The sequence below is a fragment of the Diabrotica undecimpunctata genome, chromosome 9 (genome assembly GCF_040954645.1).
Source record: "Diabrotica undecimpunctata isolate CICGRU chromosome 9, icDiaUnde3, whole genome shotgun sequence".
Lineage (NCBI taxonomy): Eukaryota > Metazoa > Arthropoda > Insecta > Coleoptera > Chrysomelidae > Diabrotica > Diabrotica undecimpunctata.
The window spans coordinates 126,388,386-126,401,344 of record NC_092811.1 but is presented as its reverse complement, the minus strand read 5'-3'; the positions used below and the strand labels follow the sequence as shown (position 1 = coordinate 126,401,344).

General features: G+C 34.5%; 1 protein-coding gene across 1 annotated transcript in view; it reads right to left on the bottom strand.

The window, feature by feature from the left end:
- spir (spire type actin nucleation factor) overlaps positions 1–12,959 on the bottom strand; it is a 32,118-nt gene that overhangs the window by 15,612 nt on the left and 3,547 nt on the right. The window contains exons 2-4 of the mRNA XM_072545211.1: positions 7,846–8,218; positions 7,621–7,776; positions 5,738–6,132 (exon numbers count right to left, since the gene is read on the bottom strand). Coding sequence (XP_072401312.1) covers positions 5,738–6,132; positions 7,621–7,776; positions 7,846–8,218 — 924 coding nt within the window. The remainder of the gene's footprint in view (positions 1–5,737; positions 6,133–7,620; positions 7,777–7,845; positions 8,219–12,959) is intronic.

Sequence of the window (12,959 nt, the reverse complement as noted above, 5' to 3'; positions counted from 1 at the left end):
AGAAAAGGTTCAAAAAAAACATTATAAATACAAAAGTTGCCCTCCAAACTGCGCCCGTCACAGTTTGGAGGAATATAATAATTATTAACAAATAAGTGTCAAAAATGGCAGTTTTTTCGTTTAAATTGCTACAGGTAAAAATAGTTAATTAAGGCCTATTCTGGCCTTCTGGCTTCCTCGCTATTCTGGGCATAGCTAAATTCCAATGTAAAAGTTTAAATAAAATAACGCAAAAACTATGGCAGACATTGAGATAATTCTTTTTAATCCGATAGATCTTAAAAAATTCTATACTTTGTCTCAAAGTGACTAGTCTGTACAGGGTAAGATATGCAATGCTAACCTTATGGGAATTTCGCCAAGACGATGCCAGTTTTATGCAGTGAGCGATGGCGTTCTCTATTGACTATCTTTCAAAATAAACGGAATAAACCGGGAGTTCTCAACAAATCCTCACGTACAATTTTATGTAATTTACAAATATCGTTTGCTAATAATTTTACATAATACTATACATTATTTGTTTCTAATAGTAACTTTTATCTTTTATTAGTAGCAGTAGTATAATAAAATGTGCATTAAATAAACATTTGTTTCAAAGTTTAAAATAATTCCGGTAATTTCTATCAACTGCCAAATTTAAAATGTTATTTATGTCCCTGCGGTGCTAATTACTGCCATAATGTGAAAGGAATTTGTAATTTTGGTTGATATTAACTGCAAATTCTTTCTTCTTTCAGTAATTAGAGTAATTCTTGTACAGAATATAAGCTTGATACATCCAGGGCCTTAATTAGTCTTTATTTGTTCTTCGGAGCGCGTAAACATATTCGAGTTACGATTATTTGTACTATCTTGGATGTACTGTTACTGTTTTGTTATTGTTATTATTTGTTGGTGGCTGTTGTTGTGATTTGTTGTTGGCAATTATTGTTATTTTCTGTTGTTGGCTATTGTTATATTTGACGCCGAATTTTTACCGCAAAATGGAGGAAATTGTTCAATGGAAACGTGGAAAAGCTCTGAAACTTTCAGAGAAGCAGATACTAATGAATATTATAAATTATCATCTTAATCAGGATAACAACGATTCTGTATCAAGTGTAATTAGGAAAGTGTCAGAAATGAGTGGTGTTTGCGAAAAGACTCTGTTTCGCATACGACAGGAATATTCATCACCTGCTGGATTACAATTTCCCAAGAGCAGCCCCAAGAAGCGAAATGTTGGTAATTCTCGTGACAACAAGTACGATGAAGGTGTTAGGGGCCAAATTCGTAGAATAGTACATCAATTTTTTCGTGACAACATACCACCAACAGTAAACACCATATTAGCTGTTGTAAATGTCGAAGAAACTTTGCCCAACTTTTCACGGGCCACGCTACATGGCTTGCTGAGTGATATGGATTTTGTGTTTATAAAACGTGGCAGAAATTCAATTTTGATTGAAAAACCAGAAATCATCTCGGTTGATAAAACAATTACATCTCATCGCGATGCTTTTGTTCGTGGTCTGACCACAGGATTAAAAGCTCCAACAGCTCGTGGTGCATGGTTCGTTTTATTGCACGCAGGGTCTACCAGTGGATTTGTTGATGGAGCAGAGCTCACGTTTTTGGCTAAGAATAGGACAACAAATGCATCGAAAATAGCACAACAAATGAAATTCAAATTAAAAAAGGAGTTAGACAAGGATGTGTGCTGTCACCAATGCTATTTAATCTCTATTCGGAAGAAATTATGAAGAAAGCATTGGAGGAAGAAGAGATTGGGATAAAAGTTAACGGCCAACCAATTAATAATATTAGATACGCAGATGATACGGTTTTAATGGCGGAGACAGTAGAAGACCTGCAAGCCATTGTGTATTGGTAGTTACAGCTAGTAAAGAGTAAGGGTTAACAATGAACGTCAAGAAGACGAAATTCATGATTATTTCAAAAAAACAAAGATTGAATGCAAATCTGTACATTAACAATAACGAAATCGAACACAAATATAAATATTTGGGAACAAGCGTTAATAACAACAATGACATCACAGAAGAAATAAAAACTAGAATTGGAAAGGCTCGAGCTGCTTTTATTAATATGAAGGACATTCTGGGAAGTCATGACATTAACTTACCTGAAAATGAGATTGGTTAGATGCTACATCTTCTCGATACTGCTGTACGGAGTAGAGACTTGGACTTTAAACAAGAGCAATACCGATAAACTAGAGGCCTTCGAAATGTGGATATACAGAAGAATTTTAAAAATACCTTAGACAGACAAAATAACAAATAGTGAAGTTCTTCGAAGAATGAACAAAGAACGGGAGCTGTTGATTACCATCAAGAGAAGAAAGTTGGAATATCTTGGTCATGTGATGAGAGGGAAAAAGTACCGATTGCTCCAGTTAATTATCCAAGGTAAGATTCAGGGCAAACGAAGCTTGGGGAGACGACGTATATCTTGGCTGCGCAATTTAAGAGACTGGTTCCAGTGCACATCTAACCAATTATTTAGAGCGACAGCGTCAAAGATACGAATAGCAATGATGATTGCCAAACCGTAGCGGAGAGGGCAACTGAAGAAGAAGAAGTTCATATCTTAATTGCATATCGGCCGTCAGAGGGTAAAAGGACTTTATCCGAACGACGCTTACAATATTACTTCATGAATAGATTTTGTTTTCGTACAGAAAGAAAGAGAAGAAATATACCACTGAAATTCACCGTTAGGATGGCCTTATAAAAACAGAAATACAAATAAATATTTGTACTTATATTTGACATTGCGCGGTTAGACAGCATCAAGAAATTGTTCGCTCATGGAACGACAGTTCCATATTCGAATATCAACACGATTCAATTGGTTAGGGACTGACTGTGGTTAAATACTAATGAATAAGATATCTACGTACTTCCTGAATACAGGGTGAGTCATGAGGAACTTTACATACTTCTACCATATGTAGAGTCCCTCAGGGAGCACATCATGTGGCCACTAAAAAATGTCAACTCCTCTTCTTTATTAATTAACAGGGTGATTTGTGTAATTGACCATTTATTTCATTTTACTGTAGTGTTTATACGGCTCATTTGATTTTTTTAATTTTTGCATGATACAGTACACTACTATCAAGCATTCGACTGGTATTAGCTAAACTAAAAAATTCCAGGACTGGCTTTGGAAAAATTAATTTAGGGATTCGTATTAAATATTACACCCTGTATATATTTTTTTTAAAATGCAATACGTGATTTTCAAACTACATAAATAGCCAATGAAAACGACATATATGCGACAATGTTGTCGCACTTTTATTAAATTTTTAGTGAACGATCAAATCTTACCAAAAATAGAACAACCATAATGAAGTATCAAATTATAAGGTAATTAATTTAAACAAATGTTATAAATTTCAAACATTTTAATTGAAATGATAAACTGAGTCACTGCACAACAAAAAACAGTAACTACTAACAATAACGAAGAACAATTTAAAAAAAAAAAACTAAAAATATGTACATAGTTATGATACACCCATAAATTAGAACTGGAAAAGATACAATAATGGTAACAAAATAAAAATAATTCAAAATAGATTTTCGAAATGGAACCCTGCAGCCTGTACACATTTTTATTGCCGAATTGTTAATTGACGTATTGAATTACGGATACTCTGGGGATCGTTTCTAATAGTATTACAACAATGTATAATTCTATCAATTAATTGTTGTCGGTTATTAATATTCACTGCGTAAACTAGTTGCTTCAATCGTCCCCAAATATGGTAATCAACGGGATTGAAATCAGGGGATCTTGAAGGCCACGAAATAGGACCTGCACGTCCTATCCACCTGTTGCCATAAACATTATTGAGATGTTGTCTCACTGCCAGTAAAAAGTGTGGGGGTGCCCCATCATGCTGAAAATACATCCCTCGGATAGCAACGTTCGCGTTGGCAAGCAAATTCGGCAAAATATTTTGTAGAAAGTTCAAATAGACCTGCCCTGTTAAAGGACCATCAAAAAAGTGAGGACCTACTAATTGGTTATTTATGACATCAATCCACACGTTAACCGAAAACCTTAACTGAGAACGACGTTCTCGAATAGCATGGGGATTTTCTTCTGCCCACACATGTGAATTTCGTGAATTATTTATCCTGTCTCTGGTAAATTGGGCTTCATCTGTAAATAGTGTCCTGTATAGCGTTGGTCGATTATTGTTAATCCATCTACAAAATTCCAACCTATCGATCTCATCTCCAGCATGTAGTCGCTGAACCATTTGAATGTGATATGGGTATAGATTATTTTTTTGTAAGACTCTACTTACTTTTGATTGAGTAACATTGAGTTCTCGACTTACTTGTCTAGTGCTTATTGTAGGGTTCATAGTAACGGCGTCCATAATGTCATCTTCCTGCGCTTCATCTACATGACGCTCTGTTGTTCCACTAAGAAAAGTGCCATTTTCTTGCAAATAATTAAAAACTGACCCAAATGTTGGATGACTGGGAGTTCGACGATTAGGAAATCTCCTGCGATATTCTCTACTAGCAGCCCTACCATTCCCATTACAGAATCCATAAACAAATATTATGTCTGCATATTCTGTGGTCGAAAACTGATGTGGCATTTTGAACGAAAGTAACAAAAGCTCTACCAAAACTAACACAATGTACTTAACGTAGATATGACAGAAGAAATATGTATTCTTGTACACATAAATAACAATTGATAATGACAATAATGACAATGGGTATAAAATATCAAGAAACGTCAAACGGTCAACGCCAACCTTCATTTTAAACTTTTTTAGATTTATTTTTATTTAGTACAGTTGATGCAATGTATTATTATTTGACATAAAATTTTAATCATTTACAATCAACAAAAACTAACACATACAAGAGGTTTGACTTTTTAATCAATTTAATTTATTATTTATCGAAAATAATGCCCCAATACGATCTATGAGTAAAAATTTAAAATTGAAAAACAATTGATTCTATCATAGAGATAATACAAAGTGACAGTAAAGATGTTAATTTTCTACGTATTAGATTATGTTGTAGGAACTCATTTTAATTAAAATGTTTAAAATTTATAACATTTGTTTAAATTAATACCTTATAATTTGATACTTCATTATGGTTGTTCTATTTTTGGTAAGATTTGATCGTTCACTAAAAATTTAATAAAAGTGCGACAACATTGTCGCATATGTCGTTTTTATTGGCTATTTATTTAGTTTGAAAATCACTTATTGCATTTAAAAAAAAATATATACAGGGTGTAATATTTAATACGAATCCCTAAATTAATTTTTCCAAAGCCAGTCCTGGAATTTTTTAGTTTAGCTAATACCAGTCGAATGCTTGATAGTAGTGTACTGTATCATGCAAAAATTAAAAAAATCAAATGAGCCGTATAAACACTACAGTAAAATGAAATAAATGGTCAATTACACAAATCACCCTGTTAATTAATAAAGAAGAGGAGTTGACATTTTTTAGTGGCCACATGATATGCTCCCTGAGGGACTCTACATATGGTAGAAGTATGTAAAGTTCCTCATGACTCACCCTGTATATGAACATATTATGTGAATGATAAATTCTTGTCGATTATATATTAAAGCTACATATAAACAAGATTTATTTGTAATAAAAAATCGTTAGTTTGTAGAAGCTGAAAATGGAGTTAGTCGATGCAATTTCATATTTCTTTAAACACTTACCTCTCTGCAGCCCGCGATACTCTTGCGACGGCAGTCGCCCTCGTCTTAAACTTGTTCAGCGCGCCGGCTTCGTTCGCCTGGTGCGTGTCCATGCTCGATCCGGACCTGCTGCCTCCAGGACTGATGTCTTTTGAGCCGCCAGCGGATTCGGGTCTATTGACTAGAGTTTTCGATAAAAACTGGTTGTCCTCTTCTGGTGTACACATTATACTCGGACTTAGCAACACTACGGGTACACTAGAGAAATGTTCCATGGGGATGTTCATTTTAGAGCAGCATTTGGAGCAGACTGTGCGTTTGCAGAGCGTACATCTTTGGCCCCACGGACCGAATATACCAAATCGAGTTTTTAAACAGAGGAAACATACTTTTCTGGATTCAACGTCGTGTCTAACCTAAACATACGGATCTGTTAGTAAAATAGATGTAAGATTAACTCAAAAAATGTTTACGTCATATCATATTCTTCTAATTTTGCACGTATATCTTTAGATTATAGGCTTTAGATTTATGCTATAAACTTGCTACAACACACTGAACAACTAATTAGTGATACTGTTTATTTATTGATAATGTAAAAAAAAACAAAAAAAAATGCATTAATGTGAATGGAGGAGATGTTCAAAATGCTCGCTGAAAAATAGCTAAATAGAAATTTCTTCTAATTACTCAGCATCTCTTTAAGCAGCAGTTAAGTTAATAGAGGAATTAAAAAACATCAATTTAGACAAAAAAGACATTGAGTTTATTAAGGCTATATACTGGAACCAGAGAGCAGTAGTAAAGGTGAACGATATAGAAACAAATAATATATCGATTGCGAGAGTCTCCGACGCTTTTCAACGTGTACTCAGAGGTCATATTCAGAAAAGCCTTATGAAAAAGAAAAGAGGGAATAAGAATTGGTGGAGAAATCGTAAACACCAAGAGATTTGCAGATGACACGGTAATTATGGCTGAGAGTATAGAAGAACTACAAACTTTACTAGATGCAATAAATAGTGCATTCAAATGGGACTTGGCATCAACACAGATAAGACCACATTTATGATAGTATCAAGGAGTCCAATAAATAATGAACAACTAACCCTTGGTGGACAGCAAATAGAGAGACAAAATATAAATATCTGGGAGCTTACATTAACACGGAATTAGATCCAGACCAAGAGATCAGGGTACGAATAGAAATGGCAAGGGCAGCATTCTTAAAATTCAAGCAATTGTTCTGTGACAAAAATCTGAATATTGCGCTGAGACTGAGGTTTGTTGAATGTTACGTCTGGTCCCAACTATTGTACGGGGTAGAAACATGGACGTTAAAAGCGCAAATAGTTAAGAAGATTAAAGCCATTGAACTTTGGATATACCGGAGAATGTTGAGAATTCCATGGACTGCCAGGGTCACCAATGAGGAAGTGCTGAGAAGGATGGGTTGAGACAAAAAATTGTTGAGAACAATAAAAGTACGCAGGACTGCATACCTTGGACACATACTGACGAATGATAAATATAGTCTTCTGCAGGTCATCATGCAGAGTAGAGTCGATGGCAAAAAGGGAATAGGTAGAAAGAGGAAGTCATGGCTGTGAAATATTTGAGACTGGAAAACATGACTGTAGACGAATTATTCCACGTTGCAAAAGACAGAGAAACTTTTAGAAACGTGGTCGCCAACCTCCGTTAATGGGGACGGCATAGGAAGAAGAAGACAATCTACAGACAACAATATACAACAACTATAAACACAGAAAACAATGTATTCTTACAGTACAGCTATATTTGTTTTCCTGTGTAAAGTAATATTTTTGTTGACATTAAGGGTCATTGTTTGGTTGAATTTTTTACTAATGAACGATTAGAAGAATTAATTTTTTCAATATTACCTTTCCTTCTACTGGTAGGGCATCCAGTTCAGCCTTGGTAAGGACAGTACGAATATGTACAATCTCCGCTAAGGTTAAAGAGAGTCTATCATCAAGAGATATGGTGTCCTGCCAACTCTGAGAACAAGTCAGTTCATTTTGTATCTGTTTCGCGACCTTAAATAAACACACAATCACGCAAATGTCTTACGGAAATAAAATGAGTTAAAAAACAACAAATTTTACCTCAGGTTCAAGTTGAACAGATTCAGCTTCTGAACTATTACACGATTGTCTGGAGCCAGGTCGAGATTGGGGCACTGAATAACAGCCTACGTTTGCTTCTACCACTTCTAAGGTATTTCTTCTAGCCATATTCCTACTATATGCATGAGTAGCTAGATCATATACATCTACTAAGGTAGTATCACATATTTCTGGGTATTCACTAGACCATAAGCCTGGTTCTGTTGCCGAATCCGGAGTTTCGGCTATCTCATCGTCTTCATCATCTTCGAATTGGGAAAAGTCTACTTTGATCAGTTTTCTTATAGCCGGTTTTGGGGGACTGGTCACCTCGATAGTGGTTTTGGAAGTTTCAAGTTTAAATTTGGAAGTTCTGAAAATTTATATGCAATTAGATAGTCATCAAGTCAATGTTATTGTTTACATTTAGAAAATTATCTCCGAATTTTTCTAAGTAATCCTTTGAATAAAAATTTATTTTTTGGGAGGATTAGCTCTACAAAGCGATTAAAGTTTCCGTGGAAATTGTATTTTTATGTAAATTTAAATTTAACTTATTTTTGTGAGGTTAGAAATGACTTCGATCTGTTCCACATGTAATACCGATATTATAGAAGAAAATAAAACATCTTATGTCTTGCGACAGTTGCGTGCTGATATTCCACTCCACTGATAAATGCTTGAGCCTCTCTGCAAGTGAACTTCGTGCAGTAGTGTTAAAAAGCAGTTTACTAAAATATTCTTCTGTGTTGATTGCCGCGAAGCCTTCAAAAAGATTCCTAGCTTGGAGAGGCAAGTTACTGAGTTGAGAAATGAGCTACACAGAACCAGGACTGATTTGGAGGTACTCACCGCCAAAGTCACAGCATTGGAAGACAAACATTGGAAGAAGCAATTAGAAGCAAGTGATGGGAAAATAAACACTAACATGCCAAACGAAAACAAAACGATTGATTTTGAGTGAAATGCAGGATCGTGCTACGAGGTCCAATAACATGATTATGTTTAATGTAGCTGAATCACAATCAAAGGATGTCAAAGAGCGCATAAATGATGATAACCTTATGATAACAATTACTTTGCAAAAAATGTCTATTAAGACATACTTCAAATCAATACGTGTGAGAAAAAGCAGCCCCAGGCTGCTAAAGGTGATTTTTCTGATCAGAAGTTTGTTAGAGAGTGTTCGAAAAGCCAAAGATCTCTGGGTAATAATATTAGGATTAATGTAGATTTAACAATACTGCAACAAAAAACACTGAGAGTAGTACAGAGTGAGCTTAAAACTAGAAGAGATAATGGTGAGACAGATCTGGTTATTCAACAAATACATGGGACAGGAGCAAGTTCTAAAAAGCGGAGTGGAGGAGTAATTATTGCAATAGCTGATAGATTTAGATCAAAACTCATTCAATTAATGTTAAGTTATCAACATTACATTATTGGTGCAGTCTATCTACTACCTAGTTCTTCAATGGAATGTTACATAATTCTCTGTGAATCTATCAATACCATATACTAAGGACACACAGAGCAAGTTTATAATACTAGGTGACTATAATTGACCTGAGGCGATATGGTATAATGATGAACTGGGAGTTTGTGTGGATTGTCCTGGGAACTCAAATGCATTAGTAGTTGCTGAATATTTTTCTTTTTATAATTTTTTTTAAAAAGTAATACATCCAAATGATAGGGGTAAATATTTAGCTTTAATGTTTACAAACATATCTTAAGTCAAAGTACAACCAGCTGTAGACCTTCTAATGCCTTTACATAGCCTACCCATTTGATCTTTTATGTACTACTAAAATTAAGAATACTATTTTGACTTCAGAGATGGTAATTATATATACTCGTTTTCATCGTTCTTGGCGTGTGCCTGAAATAAGCTAATACAGAATTTTTAATATTCGTCTCTCTCTGATACACAGATGCGTAATTCAATTGTGCGAGTCACGTTCGTCATGGTAAAGTGCGATGAGAAGGGAATGAAGAGACCTCTCACGTCTCCCAGTATTGTAGCAATAACACCGATGCGTTTGGCCGATACGGTATCGGTGATAAGTTCGGCCTCTTTACGAATACAGATAGCTGACAGTGACGTGTTTTTTTTAACATGTTACTCTGATCTGTGCAGGTTTGAAGTAGCTGATGAAATAGTTTTTATAAGTAAACAGTTTTTAATTAATTAATAGTTTGAGCTCTTACTGTGTGGAATTCCATTACATAAAATAATACTCTCGACACCTTAAAAATTCCAGTTTATTTTAAATAAACTCTCTCTCTTCCGATACCCATTGCAATAATGACTTGTGGCATTGTTCTTGAATGAGCTGGCTAATAGGTTTATAATTGTATCAATTACCATTGATATTTTATGTTGTTTTAGTCGATTTTAGTCAGTCATTGTTGGAATTTGTTCCGAACAGTTTTACTTCTTATTTTTTGTTATGAATAACTAATTGTTCTATTTAATAAAAAAAATGCCGGGAAAAACGATAACAGGAGAAATGCGACAATGTGTAGTTCATTTATTGGAGTATTTTAAAAAAGAAAAAGAAAACAACGGACCTTTGCTTTCGTTATCATCGGTACATGAACAAGTAGCGGACGCTTTGAAAATCAGTCTTCGCACACTAACAAGAATAAAGAGTGAATACAAGACAGGGGCAGCTCTTACTACACCAGGAGAGTCACGTAATGATGTCAGCGATACTATAAAAGGAGAGATTAGAAATGTACTGTATGGCATGAAAGCAAAAGGAGAGCACGTTACAATTAAAGTTCTAAATACACAATTAAGAAACAAGCATCTCTATGACGGTTCTGATACAAGTTTGTGGCGTCTTATGAAAAATTGTGGGTTTTCATACAAACTAGAAAATAGTAGACGAGTGCTATGTGAGAAACCATGCATTGTCTCCAAACGACTGTATTTTTTGAGGCATTATATGAGAAATTTTTTAAGTCCAAGCCCACTTCAGTTCGTTTTTTTAGATAAAACATGGATATTCCTAAAAGGGGCATATAAACGTACTTGGCAAGATGGCTGTGTGAAAAGCATCAGAAAAGGACACGAAAATACAGGTAAACGCTTTGTTGTTTTACATGCCGGAAGTAGGCAAGGATTTGTTAAAGATGCTGGATTACTGTTTTCTACGAAATCGAAGAGTGCAGACTATCATGATTCTATGGATAAAGAGTTTTTTAAAAAGTGGGTCTCCGAAAAGCTGATACCAATGTTGGAGGAACCATCTCTAATTATTATGGATAATGCCTCATACCATAGCTCTTTAATAGAAAAGTTACCGAATGCCAGTTGGAAAAAATCGGACTTACAAGAATGGTTACGAGCGAAAAAAATAATTGTTGACGACGATTCGGGCAAGACAGAGGTATTGAGTCTTTGTCGCCAGAATAAACCACAAAATACCAGGTACGTTATAGACGAGCTACTCCAAGAACATGGGCATCAGGTTTTGAGATTTCCTCCATATCACTGTCAATATAATCCGATTGAGTTGGTCTGGGGCATTTCTAAACAATACTATGATCGTCATATTGGAGAACATGGACGTGGAGATGAAACAGTGAAAAAAGTTTGGGGCGATGCATTAGCTGAGGCAACACCTGCAGTGTGAGCGAGTTGTGTTAACCATACTGAAAAATTAATTCAGGACGACTGGGCAAAAATGGTCACATATGATGAAAATGAAAGTAGGATTATCATCGATTTGGCGGAAGATTCCAATGATGAAGACAGTTCCAGTGAAGACGCTGACTGATTAGCTAATTACTCAAGGTCAGTACGTTGTAACAGTTCAGAATTCGCTACAGTGCTTGAAACTTAAAAAATCTGTATCATTTTTTAATTAAAGTGGGTTAAATAATTAACACTTTTTTGGGTATATTTCAAAATCCTTTTAAAATGTACTTTTCGTTATATCCTGTCCTATTGTACTGCAAGCTAGAAAAATACTTCTTCTTAAAATGTACTTTTCGTTATATCCTGTCCTATTGTACTGCAAGCTAGAAAAATACTTCTTCGCAATTTATACATATATTCCGTTATTAGAAATTTAATGAAAAATAATTTATAATTTTCTTTTATAACTATTATTTCGTTTGACATGCTACATTTTGCTCCGCCACTGGAGGAGGTAAACGAATCGAGCTTAGACAAGGAAAGACAGATGAAACAACTTATCGCAAGTGTTTTTACACGCACACGCCAAGAACGATGAAAACGATTATAGCAATAAATGATTATTTGGTAGGTATTAATTGGGACAACTTATTTTATGAATTAGATATTGAGTCTGCTGTACAAAAGTTTTATGAAACTCTAGATGTCTTTAATCAGTTTATTCCAAGAACACTCATTAAAAGCTCTAACTGTCCAAAATGGTTTTCCCCATATTTAAAAAGTTTAATTATTGCAAAGAAAACTAGTCACAAAACTTTACAAACAAATATTTACAAACAAAGTCTGAAGTAGATTACTTGATATTTTCTAACTTAAGATCTAAATGTAAAATAGAAACTCAAAAATGTCACTCTAATTATAGAAAAACTATTAGTAACAACCTGACAGATAATCCAGCACATTTCTGAAAATACATTAATGTAACAAAAAAAATCAAACAATGTTCCAAATCACATGTACCTTGATAACCAAATGGCAAAAACATAGCTAACTTGTTTGCCGAACATTTCGCTAGTGTATATGATTCATCCACATGCTGATTGCCCAAAACAGACTCAGACCAAAAGCAAATATTTCTTCATATAAGTACTATTAAAACATCTGATATTTATGATGGTATATGTCAACTCAGAAAACTCTTTTTCAATGGGACCAGATAATATTCCAAATTATTTTTTGAAACATTGTTCATTTACAATTTCCAAATCAATATATGTACTGTTTAATCTATCTTTGCTTACATGTTCCTTTCCGACTAGATGGAAAGACAGCTTTGTATCACCTATTTTTAGCTGGTGACAAAAATAATGTAAAACATTATCGTAGTATCTCTAAGCAATCAGCAATACCAAAGTTATTTGATAAAATAGTATACAATCAACTATATTGGCAATGTAAAGAATTA